This window comes from Schistocerca cancellata, chromosome 9 (genome assembly GCF_023864275.1).
Source record: "Schistocerca cancellata isolate TAMUIC-IGC-003103 chromosome 9, iqSchCanc2.1, whole genome shotgun sequence".
NCBI classification, from domain to species: Eukaryota; Metazoa; Arthropoda; class Insecta; order Orthoptera; family Acrididae; genus Schistocerca; species Schistocerca cancellata.
In genome coordinates this window covers 428,463,365-428,480,735 of record NC_064634.1, presented here as the reverse complement: position 1 = coordinate 428,480,735, position 17,371 = coordinate 428,463,365, and the positions used below count along the sequence as shown (strand labels likewise).

Here is a 17,371-nt window from a genome sequence, read left to right as displayed (position 1 = left end):
ATTATGTATGGAATATATACTAATCTGGGTTAGTCAAAGATAGTAACAGTATGGTAGTTTAGTACCAACATAACAACGTGAGCAGATTCGGCAGAGAGTTCGTGATTCCGAAGATAGTGGGGATGAGCAGGGCAGAATTTGTGAGGTTGGTTCTCACAGAAGTCCTACCCCCACCACCTGTTTTTTCAACGGTTGGTGGTTGGTCCTGGAATGCGCCATGTTAGGACACGCTGGGGCCGCCGATTGGACGAGACAGACGCAGGGGTGCGGCGCTCGTCATTGATGGTGAGAAAAAGTTATTCATAATGTAGGTTTTTTTGGGTAACATTGATTATGAAGGATGTTCGGGTGTGAATTAATACCGGGAAACGTTCAGCGATATTTTATTTGTAGAAATTTTTCAGATTACTAGCGGACGTAGGCGCGAGGTGATTAAGGGCGCGAACCAACGGTTTTTGTTCTTAGGTCAATAGCGGACAGGTTCATTAATGTTTCATCTGTTGCATAGTATCGTTCTGGATATAAGCAATGTAAATTTTTCATGATTCAGCGGTTTATTTTACTCGTTTCTTTGTTGTCGAACTTGGCCACGTGTTGCCAGCATTCTTAACGATAGTCACTGGTTTGCCATTCGTTAATCATAGTATGAATAATGTGGAGTCATGAAGCCTGGGCCGGTTTGCTCACGTTGCATTGCGGTTGCATAATACGCGGTTTCAACATGAACTGATCCGCATGGTACTGCATGTGTAGTAACACAAGTAATGTTTGAGAGAGTGAAAGGTAATATCCTTCCCTACTCCGCACGTTAAATAGGTGTGACAATAACTAAATGGTGTTAAGAGGCCACCATTCAGTAACATACATTTTCACCCATTTTAATCATTAGTAGATGTAAAAAAAATGGTTCAAATGGCTCTGAGCACTATGGGACTTAACATCTATGGTCATCAGTCTCCTAGAACTTAGAACTACTTAAACCTAACTAACCTAAGGACATCACACAACACCCAGTCATCACGAGGCAGAGAGAATCCCTGACCCCGCCGGGAATCGAACCCGGGAACCCGTGCGTGGGAAGTGAGAACGCTACCGCACGACCACGAGCTGTGGACTATTAGTAGATGTAACTGGCGACGAAGTGTTGTCTATGTTTCCGGTATGAAGAGATGCAAGAGATAGTGAATAGATTTCATTTATGTATTGTCACAAGGAGTAATAGTTTCCTTAAATGTTTTGTCACAGAGAGTAACAGTTTTCTTAAATATTATCGAAATAAATGAGAATGATACTTGAAATTCTCTGGCCGGCCGGAGTGGCCGTGCGGTTCTAGGCGCTGCAGTCTGCAGCCGAGCGACCGCAACCGCTGCACGTTCGAATCCTGCCTCTGGCATGGATGTGTGTGATGTCCTTAGGTTAGTTAGGTTTAATTAGTTCTAAGTTCTAGGCGACTGATGACCTCAGAAGTTAAGTCGCATAGTGCTCAGAGCCATTTTTGAAATTCTCTCTTAGCATTATTTAGTATCCTTCATCCATACCACTGAGATAATGACTATATTCTATGAATTTTCAATCCGGGCATATCCATTGTATGCAATATGCACTTCATGCGACTAACTGAATTCATAGTATCAGAAAAAGAAAGTCTTACCGTCCCTAATGCGCTCGTATTGTTCCATGGCCATTCACCGTTGTTGCGTTATCCATTGCTTCATTTTGAAATTAGAATATTATCTTTTCTAGCGAGTTTGATTACCCATATCTCAATTTATCGGGTCTAATTGAAAGAATTAGACACATAGCGGTAGAAATGGGAACCATGGAGCACTGCGTCCGCTTATATTAAAGGGAGATACTTCTTACACGAAAATTAATCAGCTTCTAGTGACCTATTTCTGACAATCGATCCCTACAAGTGTACAGTGCTTCATAAACATTCCGTGAAGTGTTAATTTACGTGCAGTGATATAGTTATTCTTTGACTTAGCTTTAGTTAGTTATTCCGTGCTGTTCATGTCTACACAATTCATTCATGTGTGTAGTGTTCAGTTGTTGCTAAATATATGTGGGAATAAAGGAACTGTTTTCTCCAACACCCCGCATCAAATGGCATGGTTGAGCGTCTTCATCGACAGTTAAAGGCAGCTCTGAGATGTCACGCAACACCGAATTGGACAGAGACTCTACCTATCGTACTTTTGGGTCTACGAACGTCATTCAAAAATGGTCTGAGAGCAACAGCAGCGGAACTGGTGTATGGACAAACGTTACGCCTACCTGGAGAATTTCTGCACAGCATGGCAGATGATATAATCACAGCCTCAGAATTCGCCACAAGATTAAGAGAGCATACACGCCAATTGAGACCAACAATGCCCAGAAACCAGCTTGGAAGACACTCGTTCGTTTTTGCGGAGCTAGACAAGTGCACGCATGTATTCTTACGCAATGATACTGTGCGTAAACCACTGCAGCCACCATATGACGGACCATATCTGGTAGTCAGTAGGGATGCCAATATTTTCCGCATAATGATTAACGGTACACCCACCACAGTTGCAGTAGATCGTATCAAGCCTGCATTTCTGGACGCAACAGACACCACAGCTACCACTGAACACAAACCAGAGAAGACAGGTGAAGCTACAAGTGTTCCTGTGCCCCATGAACACCACAACGCTCAGCGAACACCAGTCACTGCAACACCAAGACCGACGTCGAGGACTACTACACCACTCCCTGACACAACGACTGACACACGTGGCGTACCGCCCGGTTTCAAGAAAGAAGTAGTTACAAGAGCTGGACGGCGTGTGAAATTTAATCTGCAGTATCGTTAGCATTAAAGGGGGGAGTCATGTAGTGACCTATTTCTGACAATCGATCCCTACAAGTGTACAGTGCTTCATAAACATTCCGTGAAGTGTTAATTTATGTGCAGTGATATAATTATTCTTTGACTTAGCTTTAGTTAGTTATTCCGTGCTGTTCATGTCTACACAATTCATTCATGTGTGTAGTGTTCAGTTATTGCTAAATATATGTGGGAATAAAGGAACTGTTTTCTCCAACACCCACAAGCTTAACAAACAAGGGGCAGACTTTCAACGGTTGCTAAGATACGGCTTCAGCTGTCAGACTGCACCTTCCCTACCACAAGGTGACCGTTCAGTATTTTATGCGCGCTTTACAATGCCTGACTGTTGTGCTGCCGCAGGCCACAACCGCAGCAGGGACGTGCTGATGCTGCACGCGGGCCAGGGCGGCGTGGCCGGAGTGGTCTCCATGGCGGCCGCGCCTCACGACTACTCACCACCCCTGGCGGTGGCTGCCGGTGCCTCGGCGGGGGCGCTGCTCGGGTTCGTCTGTCGCCCCTGGGACCGCACTGCCATCGAGGACACGGTCAGTCTCTCAGAGTACTCCGACAGAGGTGGCGCATTCCTGCCAGTGTACCAAGAGTACCGGTACTCATAAAGTACAATAAAACTACAAGCTGCGATGATGAATCCTGATAATACTGTTAGCCCTCCACTTATTAACCTTCAAAGCAACACACGTCACCCTACAGTTGGCGACTTCTAGGCCACCTCAATTGTAGGAGCGTACGTTTTTACTTTTCAGACAATGTCACACCTTCAATATAGCGTCGTCGTCATTATGCAGGTACCTGCCACACACTGGGTTGTACGTCCAAAGATAGAGGAAGATATCACCGGATGCCGTGTCAGTAGTATACGGTGAGTGAGGCAAAATTTGACAGGACAAAGAAGTGGCGTGTGTGGTTGTACACTGAGAAGACTGAGCTGGGGCATTGTTATAAAGCAGGGGTTCCCAACAAAATTTTCTCGAGGACCCCCTCATCGAGCCTCATCGAGCATAATTAGTACCTTGTCATATCACAGTATCAAGTACCTAAAAAAGCCGAATTTAGAGTCTTTTTATACGTTTTCAATTTTTGGTACTTAGAAAAAACATTGACGTATTCATTATTGAAAAAATATTGAGCTTAAAACTTTTTCAATTCAGCCATCATTGTTATTGCTAAGTTTTTGATTATTGCTCAAAATCTTTGTCTTCAAATCTGGGTGTTTAGTATAACAAACTCCTTAAAAAAAATAAAAATTGAGTATGGACTGAAAATGACAGGAAAAAATTAAAACTGAGTCTTTCAAATGTACTACACTTGAGATTGCATTGAGTAGACATTTATGAAAAATAAGAAGACACTAATTTCATACAACGTATTATTTATTTAAAAATTACAGTTACAAAAGAGTACTCCATCAGTATACAGTTAGTTTTAATTTTCAGTTCTTAATTAGCTGAGTTCAATCTGACCTTTGAGTCCATTATTTCTGAAATACTAGGTTCCAAACTTGAAACTTTCACTCCGAAATCCGACCGCATGTCGAACCGATTCCTATGATTGCTTTTCGTGAAACACATGGAAGACAATGCTAGCTGACACCGATATGTGGTTGCGAATGGAAGGAACTTTGCCATTGCCTTATCTCCAAGTTTCTTGTAGTCCTTGCGTGCTGATGCCCAGAAGTCTGTAATTTTATCACCGATGAAAATTTTTGTCATCGTACCACAGCTGAACAGATCCACAAGTTGATCTTGCTCTTCTTCTGTGAGGCCTTGGATTTTGTCTATTTCTTCACAGCTGAAGGGATTTCGAATCCATCTGTCGTCAGGGTCAGGTTCAGGGAAATACTCTATAAAAGTGGTGGCTAGGCTGCGTAGATGCTCGGCTGCATTGATCTTGATCTGCTGAAGTAAACTCTCCTCTGATGACTCCAAGAATTGTTTTAAAGTAGAAAAGTTAATTAGTGACTCATTAAGTTCTGCTCATGCAGGAAACGACCAAAACAAAAAATCTGTATCGTACAAAATATATTTAATACATTTTTTATTCTAATAGCATCTTGCGGAGCCCTCTGGCATAGCTCGTGGACCCCTTGGGGGCCGCGGACCACCTGTTGGGAACCACTGTTATAGAGTGAAAACACCGTCTTGAACAGCTTCTCGTGATGCTCCTTGCTGACAGCCTCTCCTCTCAATAAGGAGATTTCGGTAGTATGCTCCTGTGACAGTTTGTGCCTTAGGAAGACACAGTCCAGTGCCTCACAAAAACAAAGTCCAGTCACATTAGTCACATTAATGTGACCATCGCCTATGTTCGACGTCAACGTGCAATAACCACTCACAGACGACAGGCGGCAGTACCAGCGGTGGAGGATATATAAATCTTATTGGGGGATGCAGAATACAATGCAGTAGCTATCATAAAGTGAAAAGGGAGAGATTTATCTGAGGTCCAAACAGGCATGATCATAGGCCTTCGGGTCAAGGCTGGAAGCATTTCTGAAATGGCTAACTTTGTAAACTGTTCATGTGCCGCCATGGCTAAAGTACTGGGTGATGAAAAAGTCAGTATAAATTTGAAAACTGAATAAATCACGGAATAATGTAGATAGAGAGGTACAAATTGACACACATGCATGGAATGACATGGGGTTTTATTACAACCAAAAAAATACAGAAGTTCAAAAAATGTGCGACAGATGGCGCTTCATCTGAGCAGAATAGCAATAATTAGCATAACAAAGTAAGACAAAGCAAAGATGATGTTTTTTACAGGAAGTGCTCAATATGTCCACCATCATTCCTCAACAATAGGTGTAGTCGAGGAATAATGTTGTGAACAGCACTGTAAAGCATGTCCGGAGTTATGGTGAGGCATTGGCGTCGGATGTTGTCTTTCAGCATCCCTAGAGATGGCGGTCGATCACGATACACTTGCGACTTCAGGTAACCCCAAAGCCAATAATCGCACGGACTGAGGTCTGGGGACCTGGGAAGCCAAGCATGACGAAAGTGGCCGCTGAGCACACGATCATCACCAAACGACGCGCGCAAGAGATCTTTCACGCGTCTAGCAATATGGGGTGGAGCGCCATCCTGCATAAACATCGTACGTTCCAGCAGGTGTTTATCAGCCAGGCTGGGGATAATGCGATTCCGTAACATATCGGCGTACCTCTCACCCATCACGGTAGCAGTTTTGCTGTCCAGCGCCATCTGCCGGACATTTTGTGAACTTTGTTTTTTTTTTTTTTTGTTCTAATAAAACCCCATGTCATTGCAAGCATGTGTGTCAATTTTTACCTCTCTATCTACATTATTCCGTGATTTATTAAGTTTTCAAATTTATACTGACTTCTTGATCACTCGGTATATCATGCATGGCGAAATGGCAGTATCTGAAACTGGCAGCGAGGCAACTATGGTGCACCTGCAGCCATAGATAGGAGGGCTGAACGACGGCTGTGGAGACGTGTGCAACTGATGAGCAACTGACTGTCCAAATGAACCAAGAGGCTACCAACAGTATCTTTTTAACGACCGGTCAGCGAACATTGCTGCATATGGACCTCTGCAGCAGGCACCAGGTTCATGCACCCATGATGACTGTCATTCTTCGACAGAGGCTGGCATTTACACGCCAATACAGCAACCGGGCATTCACTGAGCGGCAAGAGTTGGTCTTTTCAGACGATCACGTATGAAGCTCCATCAGACACATGGCCTTTGGCGTGAACAGTCCTGCGACAGTCGTCGGAAGGGTGCAAGCTGGAGAACGCAGCATTGTGGTCTGGAGAATGTTTTCGTGGCATTCCCTGGGTGATCTTGTCATTCTGCAGGGCACAGTGGATCAACAGAAGTATTTGCCTATCCTCTCGGACCATGTCCAACCCTACAAGCAGTTTGTTTCTTCCTCGGCACAATGGTTTAAAAAAATGGTTCAAATGGCTCTGAGCACTATGGGACTTAACTTCTGAGGTCATCAGTCCCCTAGAAGTTAGAACTACTTAAACCTAACTAACCTAAGGACATCACACACATCCATGCCCGAGGCAGGATTCGAACCTGCGACCGTAGCGGTCTCGCGGTTCTAGACTGTAGCGCCTAGAACCGCTCGGCCACCCCGGCGGGCTCGGCACAATGGCATCTACCACCAGGACAGTACAATGTGTCACACAGCTCCGTTGTACATGCAGCGTGGGAAGAGCAGTTTCATGGATTTAACATACCCACCTGGCCACCAGACTCCCTAGATTTAAACCCAGTTGAGAATCTGTGCGATCACTTCAATCGGGCTGTTCGCGCCATGAATCCCCAGTCGAGAAACCTAGCGTAGCTGACCACAGCCATAGAGTCAGAAAGGCTCCACATCACTGTCGGTAACTTCGAGGACGTCACCGACTCTCTTCCTGCACGTCCATGCTGCAAACGGCGGTTGTTCGGGCTTCTGACAGGTGGTCACATTCGTGGAGCTGGACCGTGTATAATATGTTAGAACCACAGTCCAAAAACACTCAGTTATGGAAGCATTTTAACCTTTTTCGACGGTCGTGAACCCATATGTTTACACAGATTGCTTTGTCTCGGATTACAGTGACTCATTCAGGATTGTCCATAATGGCAGCTAATAAATCGTCTGAAATGACCTTACACAGTTCCATTATTTCCACTGATACCTCGGCTCAGCAAGCTTTTTAAATGTATTGCAAGACTCCTTCATAGATCAAATCTCCGTATATATTTCTCAAAGTAGCCACGAGTCTGTAGAAGGTCACACAGCACATGTACAGCCAAACTCATTTTTCCTTTTCACAACGGAAAAAGTAAACCGCTCTTGGGTTATCTCCTGTTCTGTGCAGTGTTCTCGTCAGTATCGCCGCTCATAGCAGATATTATAAAGCATTGGTAAAGTTTGGAGCTGCAAAAACTCTGATTATTTGGCTATTATTAGACGTGAGGGTAGAAAATCTACATTTGATAATATTCCGAGACGCCATTACAGTGCGTTTATTTATAAACACCCTGGACTAATACACAACTACTGAGACTGACACATTTAATTTAATAGAATAATCAAAGCCAAAAGCACAACTGACACGGCGTTCACAGTGACTGACATGCTGGACAGCAGCAAGAATCACTAACAAACTTCGTTCGACGTCAGAAATATTTGTACTTGGTCTGTAGTATATTCACCAACATTTGTTTCTCATTACAATTAGTTTTTACTGCATAGTGCAACAATAATAAAGAAGGTGTAATGAAGCTTAGACATCCCCTTGCAGATATTGTGTTAAAAGCGACTTTTATTAATTAATTGGTAGAGAAAAAGAGCTCGTTTTGAGCCTAAATCTCGGATGGTCCCTGGCATCTAGGATTGCTATAGTAGATACACTCTCAGGCGTCTTTCGGCTCCTCTCCCCACCAGCGTACCTAGAGTGAGTAGACAAAAAAGTATTCGTCTAGCTGTGTAGTAAAAAAAAGCAAGCAGTGGCACGTGAAAAGAAGCGAATAAATAATCTGAAAAGCCAGTCGTGTGGAAAGTAACTCAGTAAATTATTTTTACTGAAAAACGAGGAACATATACATTCAAAGCGATGAAAAGGTTAACAAAATAGAACATGTCATACAAAAGCTATTTCATAAACTAATCATACATCACGTCAATATACCTAAAATTCGCACCCAGGGACTAAACTTCAATTCTCACCCAAGGCACACTAGCCTTATCCGCCCGCACCCACAGTCTACAATTTGTTGTCTTTATGAGCGGCACCTTGGTAATACAGTTTGCAACATGGGCCGTAAGCATAGTGAGACGATCCTAACTGAAACGAAACTTATTCTACGCTTGCAGAATCAGTGCAGATCCTCTTACGAGATTGCTAAAGTAGTTGCGAGACATAGATCAACGCTTCAGTCGATCACAGACTGTCTCTGCGTAATCAAAACATTGAGAACCCAGCAACGAACCGCCCTCGCTCACTGACCTATGCAGACTTGCGGTTTATAGTGATGGAAACAAAGAATAATGCTAAAATCAGTGGTCCTAAGTTGGTTGGGGAATTAAAGCCGAGGAACAAGTAGATATGTGCCAACACAGTCAGCAATACTTGCTAGAAGTTCGGATATATTGGCCAGGTAGCTGGCAAGAAATTTTGGGTTAGTGCACAGAATTGGAAGAAACGTTTTCACTTTGCCCAGGAGGACGCTTTCAAGGGAGGAGACTACAGGAATAGCTTTAAATTTCCTGATTAAAGTACATATTCAGGTCGGATGGCAGGTGAATGGTGTGGCATAAACAACGTGGACATGACGCGGCAGAACCTTTGCCCATGGTAAAACACAGTTAGGGTTCCCTGATATGTGCTATACGAGTGCTGCAGGTGTTGGAAAACTGCATTTTAGAGACTGTACAGTGGATCACGAAATATATATCAACATCTCAAAGACAAATCTAAAAGATAACGCCGAAAAATTAGGTCTCTGGTGAAATTACATCTGAATGGCTGGAAATACTAGAATGTGCCTCCTGTACGATACACTGAAACTACTCAACACCCTACCTCATATATTAATCCCACTAACACTTATGGAAAATGGTGAAAGAGAACGTCATAAAAGGCAAATATGTAACAAGAAAGTCTTAAACTCTTTAAGATGAGTGGGACAAAATTCCAACCTCTGTGGCAGCGTACTCCAAAGGACCAAGCAGTAATAAGTGCAGAAGGAAATACCAATAAATATTAATTTTTAAAATTTAAAAGGCTCTGAGCACTATGGGACTCAACTGCTGTGGTCATAAGTCCCCTAGAACTTAGAACTACTTAAACCTAACTAACCTAAGGACAGCACACAACACCCAGCCATCACGAGGCAGAGAAAATCCCTGATCCCGCCGGGAATCGAACCCGGGAACCCGGGCGTGGGAAGCGAGAACGCTACCGCACGACCACGAGATGCGGGCTTTTAAAATTTAAACAATGTCTTCATGCCTTAAAAGTAAAAAAAAACATGAGTGGACGAATACTTTGCGAAGTACCTTTTGAATGACATTTTCTGTTTTGTTAACCTTGTTATCGCTATGGATGTATTTTATTTCTTGCTTTTTTTCCAATAAAAATTATTTACTGAGGAACTTACCAGACAGTTGGTTCTTCAGATTTTGTGTTTGCTCCTTTTCACGTGCCAAAGACTTACTTTTTTAAGAAATGTACTGCTACCTTAATATTTTGTGCTCTCACTGAACAGAGACAGCGTCAATCTGCATTAGTCTGCATTTGTCTGTACCAGTCTATAGTCAAGTTTCAGTCTGCACCTAATAAGATTATCATATTCCTGTACATAGCCATGAAGATAAATGTATAGACACTTTTGTCAAGTATCAGAGATATGTGAGAATAGGATTAACGTACCCAGACCAAAGGAACTTCAGATTGTCAGTTGTAAATAGCATCCAGAACCAAGTTAAGTTATTTTTATGCTTGTTATTATTTTAATAAATGTGTTTGAAAATTAATCAAGTTCTGTTTAAAGTTGGTCACCGTCAATCTGCTACTCTAAGTGTGCAAGTGGCATTTCTATCGTCTGACCTAACGGCAGAAGATAAACACGCCACGATAAAACCACGAGACATATTGCTGACACTCGCCCGCTTCGTTAGAGCGACAAGTCAAATAATCTGATGGTGTGTGTACCGAAGGTCTTACAGTACACTCACCACAGGATGTAATAATGTAATACGAGACACTGTACAACATGCATGTGAACATCACATTTCCACTGAAAGCTAGAAACAGTCGAAAAGCAGTCATAAATAAGGATGTTCTAATTGGTTCGCCGTGATGAGAAAAAGAATTGCAGTTGTTGCATGCACATTATCAGCATTAATAAACTAATTATACAATAGGCTACACAAAAGAAGAAAATGGTCGGTATTATTACGAAAGTAGGAATTTCCTAAAAGAGTGTCATGATTAGATATATTTAATTTGATGAAATGTTCTGCTGACACAGGCAGACCTACTTTCTTACAATGTTTTTCGAACTCCAGCTCACAAGGCACACATGGCTAGCTTGTGCATTCTTGTCGCACGCATTATCCTCCGCTGCTGGCAATACACTAGTCATTGTGTTGTGCCACAGATCAATTGTTTATTTTTCTCAATAACAACTATTTTATTCGCGATCACACAGTGTCAGTTTGGCAAGTCGCAGGTGAGTAACCAGTATCCGTCATGTGCCTATCAAATGCCTGAAGGAACGCTCTCCTTATTTTAATACTGTTCAGATCAAGAGAAGAAATAAAATGCTTTGGTAAGTTTCCATTCCAGTCACTCAGTGTTAAAAATACGATGGGTTACGAAAAAAAATGGTTCAAATGGCTCTCAGCACTATGGGACTTAACATCTTAGGTCATCAGTCCCCTAGAACTTAGGGCTACTTAAACCTAACTAACCTAAGGACATCACACAACACCCAGCCATCACGAGGCAGAGAAAATCCCTGACCCCGCCGGGAATCGAATCCGGGAAGCCGGGCGTGGGAAGCGAGAACGCTACCGCACGACCACGAGATGCAGGCGATGGGTTACGTGGGTTCCACCAAAATTCCAACAGAATTGGCAATCTATTTTTGTGTTAACCTTTTCTCATTCGAAGAAGCATCACCGTTTGTGAGTAACGGCCACATTTCTCTTGGTGACTGGTTTAATTGTACTTCCTTTGTCACAGTGTCATTAGCCAAACTCATCTCACAGCAGCTATTGCGACAGAATTCCGAAACGGAGTGCCTCATTAAACAAGTAACTGGTAATCACAAAGCTCAATAGCTTACGAAAAACCTCATAGTGTCGGTTTGCAGTAACATAAAAGAAGAAATTTCATGTTTATTTTCATACTGGGAAGCTCTTGTTTCGCTAGCTGTCGATAACTCTTAAAACACTACAGTCACTGTAGTGAAATAAATGAATGGTGAAGTATAAGTACTGATACATCGCCATAGATAAGAAAGTTCCGTGTGTTTAAGAATTGGCAAAACACTCTCCTCCTTGTGTGCTATCATTCGCCAAACTTTCGTTTCGATCTCTCGGGTGGTTTAGGAGATATGAGAGATGTTGCGAGTATTTCATTGTCGCGGGAGTGTGATCGGAAGGGAGCGCGCTACATATGATCCATTTTCTCGAGATCGGAGGCAGATAGAGACCTCCTCCCAAGTCTAAATTCAACATGTTAGCTAAATTTCATACGCAGCAACATATGGTGTAATACGCACCAAACGAAAAATTATAGCGACCCCTAATTTTCGTTGCAAACTGTTTGAATTTTGCGTAGTGTCTTACTAAAATGTGTACATCACAATAAGAATGGTCATTAGCGAGATGTGGGCACTTCGCCACGAAGCTTACATACAACGCTACAAGTAAGGCAAAAATAAAATATTTTCAGTGAATAGTTTCTGTAAATTCGTTTGAGAAAGATAACAGGTTGCGCGTGCTTCGGTTCTGTCAGCGCAGAGCGTCGCCAGTCGGAGCGTGCGAAGTATGGTGTACGCGTCGCAATATGCGCTGGACCCGCGCGACTTGTGTGGAACGTGCGTCTCGCGCTCTAGTGTCGTGTCACGTCACACGTGCTATACGCGTCTCAATTTGCGCCTAGCCTGACATTTTGGTATAATTCCCACTCTATTTTGCATGGTATCCTTATCCCAGTAGTCAGCCACCTATGCTGCTTTTTTATTGCTAGTAACCTGTTTTGAACATTTAAAGGAAAGTAACTTTCAAAGAGCGTGAGAAATGTGTTCAGGAAAGCCTTATATATGTCTTCTATGTCATAAGCGCTAAAACATCCTACCACTCTTGTTCCTTAACGAGGTTTAAAAAACTCCTTGGCCATTGGATTAGCTTTCCTTCATAGTTCGTAATTATACAGGGTGTTACAAAAAGGTATGGCCAAACTTTCAGGAAACATTCTTCACACACAAAGAAAGAAAATATGTTATGTGGACATGTGTCTGGAAACGCGTACTTCCATGTTAGAGCTCATTTTATTACTTCTCTACAAATCACATTAATCTACATCTACATCCACATTTATACTCCGCAAGCCACCCAGCGGTATGTGGCGTAGGGCACTTTACGTGCCACTGTCATTACCTCCCTTTCCTGTTCCAGTCGCGTATGGTTCGCGGGAAGAACGACTGTCTGAAAGCCTCTGTGCGCGTTCTAATCTCTCTAATTTTACATTCGTGATCTCCTCGGGAGGTATAAGTAGGGGGAAGCAATATATTCGATACCTCATGCAGAAACGCACCCTCTCGAAACCTGGCGAGCAAGCTACACCGCGATGCAGAGCGCCTCTCTTGCAGAGTCTGCCACTTGAGTTTGTTAAACATCTCCGTAACGCTATCACGGTTACCAAATAACCCTGTGACGAAACGCGCCGCTCTTCTTTGGATCTTCTCTATCTCCTCCGTCAACCCGATCTGGTACGGATCCCACACTGATGAGCAATACTCAAGTATAGGTCGAACGAGTGTTTTGTAAGCCACCACCTTTGTTGATGGACTACATTTTCTAAGAACTCTCTCAATGAATCTCAACCTGGTACCCGCCTTACCAACAATTAATTTTATATGATCATTCCACTTCAAATCGTTCCCCACGCATACTCCCAGATATTTTACAGAAGTAACTGCTACCAGTGTTTGTTCCGCTATCATATAATAATACAATAAAGGATACTTCTTCCTATGTATTCGCAATACATTACATTTGTCTATGTTAAGGGTCAGTTGCCACTCCCTCCACCAAGTACCTACCCGCTGCAGATCTTCCTGTATTTCGCTACAATTTTCTAATGCTGCAACTTCTCTGTATACTACAGCATCATCCGCGAAAAGCCGCATGGAACTTCCGACACTATCTACTAGGTCATTTATACATATTGTGAAAAGCAATGGTCCCATAACACTCCCGTGTGGCACGCCAGAGGTTACTTTAACGTCTGTAGACGTCTCTCCGTTGATAACAACATGCTGTGTTCTGTTTGCTAAAAACTCTTCAATCCAGCCACACAGCTGGTCTGATATTCCGTAGGCTCTTACTTTGTTTATCAGGCGACAGTGCGGAACTGTATCGAACGCCTTCCGGAAGTCAAGAAAAATAGCATCTACCTGGGAGCCTTCATCTAATATTTATGGGTCTCATGAACAAATAAAGCGAGTTGGGTCTCACACGATCGCTGTTTCCGGAATCCATGTTGATTCCTACATAGTAGATTCTGAGTTTCCAAAAACTCGAGCAAAAAACATGTTCTAAAATTCTACAACAGGTCGACGTCAGAGATATAGGTCTATAGTTTTGCGCATCTGCTCGATGACCCTTCTTGAAGACTGGGACTACCTGTGCTCTTTTCCAATCATTTGGAACCTTCCGTTCCTCTAGAGACTTGCGGTACACAGCTGTTAGAAGGGCGGCAAGTTCTTTCGCGTACTCTGTGTAGAATCGAATTGGTATCCCGTCAGGTCCAGTGGACTTTCCTCTGTTGAGTGATTCCAGTTGCTTTTCTATTCCTTGGACACTTATTTCGATGTCAGCCATTTTTTCGTTTGTGCGAGGATTTAGAGAAGGAACTGCAGTGCGGTCTTCCTCTGTGAAACAGCTTTGGAAAAAGGTGTTTAGTATTTCAGCTTTACGCGTGTTATCCTCTGTTTCAATGCCTTCATCATCCCGGAGTGTCTGGATATGCTGTTTCGAGCCACTTACTGATTTAACGTAATACCAGAACTTCCTAGGATTTTCTGTCAAGTCAGTACATAGAATTTTACTTTCGAATTCACTGAACGCTTCACGCATAGCCCTCCTTACTCTTACTTTGACATCGTTTAGCTTCTGTTTGTCTGAGAGATTTTGGCTGCGTTTAAACTTGCAGTGAAGCTCTCTTTGCTTTCGCAGTAGTTTCCTAACTTTGTTGTTGTACCACTGTGGGTTTTTCCCGTCAATGGAATGGAATGGAAACACACAGCAACAGAACGTACCAGCGTGACTTCAAACACTTTGTTACAGGAAATGTTCAAAATGTCCTCCGTTAGCAAGGATACATGCATCCACCCTCCGTCGCATGGAATCCCTGATGCGCTGATGCAGCCCTGGAGAATGGCGTATTGTATCACAGCCGTCCACAATACGAGCACGAAGAGTCTCTACATTTGGTACCGGGGTTGCGTAGACAAGAGCTTTCAAATGCCCCGATAAATGAAAGTCAAGAGGGTTGAGGTCAGGAGAGCGTGGAGGCCATGGAATTGGTCCGCCTCTACCAATCTATCGGTCACTGAATCTGTTGTTGAGAGGCGTACGAAGACTTCGACTGAAATGTGCAGGAGCTCCATCGTGCATGAACCACATGTTGTGTCGTACTTGTAAAGGCACATGTTCTAGCAGCACAGGTAGAGTATCGCGTATGAAATCATGGCGGTGAATCCAGGAAGTACAGTACATACTGACGAAACTAAAATGAGCTCTAACATGGAAATTAAGCGTTTCCGGACACATGTCCACATAACATCCTTTCTTTATTTGTGTGTGAGGAAATTTTCCTGAAAGTTTGGCCGTACCTTTTTGTAACACCCTGTATATAACATTTGTTTGAATAGAAAAACCTTTTAATGTTAAAATTTGTGCTTCATCGTCTGAAAGGCCAACCGCGATTTTGCTAACAGAACTGTTATCTAGTAAAGAAGAATGAAGAACAATATTATTTATAGTTGTGCTACTGTTCCCTGCACCCTGGTTAGAAAAAATTCAGTCTGAATCAGGTCATATGAATTTAAAAGATCTTCCAACATCGTTTTCCTTGCAAAATCATATACAAAATTTGTATTAAAGTCATCACATGAAACTAACTTTTGGCACTTCCTACAAAATGAACAAAGAACCCTCTCTAGCTTGAACAGAAATTCTCTGAAGTCAAAGCTAGGGACCTATAAAAAATTATAATTAAAAGTTTAGTTTCACGAAATTCAACAGCCCCTGCACAACATTCAAATACCTGTTTAGTGCAATGCTTTGATACATCTACCGACTCAAGTGGAATACTGCTTTTTATGTATCTGGCCACTTCCCCACTCCAAAAATATCTGCTTGAAAAAGAGCCAGCTAATCTGTAGCCTGGTAAAGGAAGCCTCGGAATTGTCGTATTATTTATGTGGTGCTCTGATATAGCTATTATTATTATTATTATTTACATTTTATGGCCTTAATTGGACCACTCTAGACAACGTTATACAAAGAATTTTTCAGTTTCCTTTCACCCCAGTAGTTCTTCATTCTCTCGGACCTCATCCTTCTTTCTTCGTCAGAAATCACCCTTCCTATTGTTTGTTGATTCTCGTTTGCAGTCTGGTTTGTTTGTCTGTGATTAAATGGTTTAAATGGCTCTGAGCACTATGGGACTTAACATCTATGGTCATCAGTCCCCTAGAACTTAGAACTACTTAAACCTAACTAACCTAAGGACATCACACAACACCCAGTTATCACGAGGCAGAGAAAATCCCTGACCCCGCCGGGAATCGAACCCGGGAAGTTTGTCTGTGAGTTTCCTGATTTTGTCAGTTTTGTTTCTTAGGTCTTCCTCTGTAATCTGTAGCTCATCCATATCGTCCTTGATTTCTGTAGTCCACTTAATGTTGCACCCAGTATTCCACAGTTTTTCTATTATTCTCCTGATGATTCTGTTCTCTTGAGGTCTGATTGTATGTCCGAAAAATGAAATGCGTTTCTTCCTGATTGTACTCATTATCGGTTCTATTTCCTTGTAGACTGTTTCATTTGTAGCTACTCTCCAGTGTCCATCTTTCTGGTATGATTAGTTGATGCTCGTTCTGATGATTCTTTTCTCTATTTTGAGTGTTTTGTCTATTTGTGCAGTGTTACTTGTTTTGAAGATGGTTTCACATGCGTATGTCAATTCTGGTTGAGTGACTGTTTTGCAGTGTTTTAATTTTGTTGCTATTGACAGGCTCTTTTTGTTGTAGGTGCTCTTGGTGATATATTGTACTCTAGTCAATTTGTTTATTCTGTTACGTCATGTTGGCTTTTCATTGAGGTTATATGTTATGATTTCTCCCAGATATTTAAATTTATCTTCAGTTTCTATTTCTTGGTTTCCTATGGCAAAATTTGTTTATGAGCGGTGGGTCAGTTAACAAAAAAAAAATGGTTCAAATGGCTCAGAGCACTATGAGACTTAAAATCTGAGGTCGTCAGTCCCCTACAACTTGGAACTACTTAAACCTAACTAACCTAAGGACATCATACACATCCAAGCCCGAGGTAGGATTCGAACCTGCGACCGTATCGGTCGCTCTGTTCCAGACTGAAGCGCCTAGAACCGCTCGGTCGCTCCGGCCGGCGGCCAGTTAACATGATGACTGTTGTTTCAAAGGATATTCCAAGACCAGTTTTCTGTGCTATTTACTGTAATGAGATAACTTGTTGTTTAGT

At 42.5% G+C, this 17,371-nt stretch overlaps 1 protein-coding gene across 1 annotated transcript in view; it reads left to right on the top strand.

Annotated features, from left to right (window-relative positions):
* Nucleotides 1-17,371, top strand: part of LOC126101466 (putative ammonium transporter sll0108) — a 103,363-nt gene that overhangs the window by 68,363 nt on the left and 17,629 nt on the right. Inside the window, exon 5 of the mRNA XM_049912117.1 lies at nucleotides 3,218-3,402. Within this exon, the coding sequence (XP_049768074.1) occupies nucleotides 3,218-3,402 (185 nt within the window). The remainder of the gene's footprint in view (nucleotides 1-3,217; nucleotides 3,403-17,371) is intronic.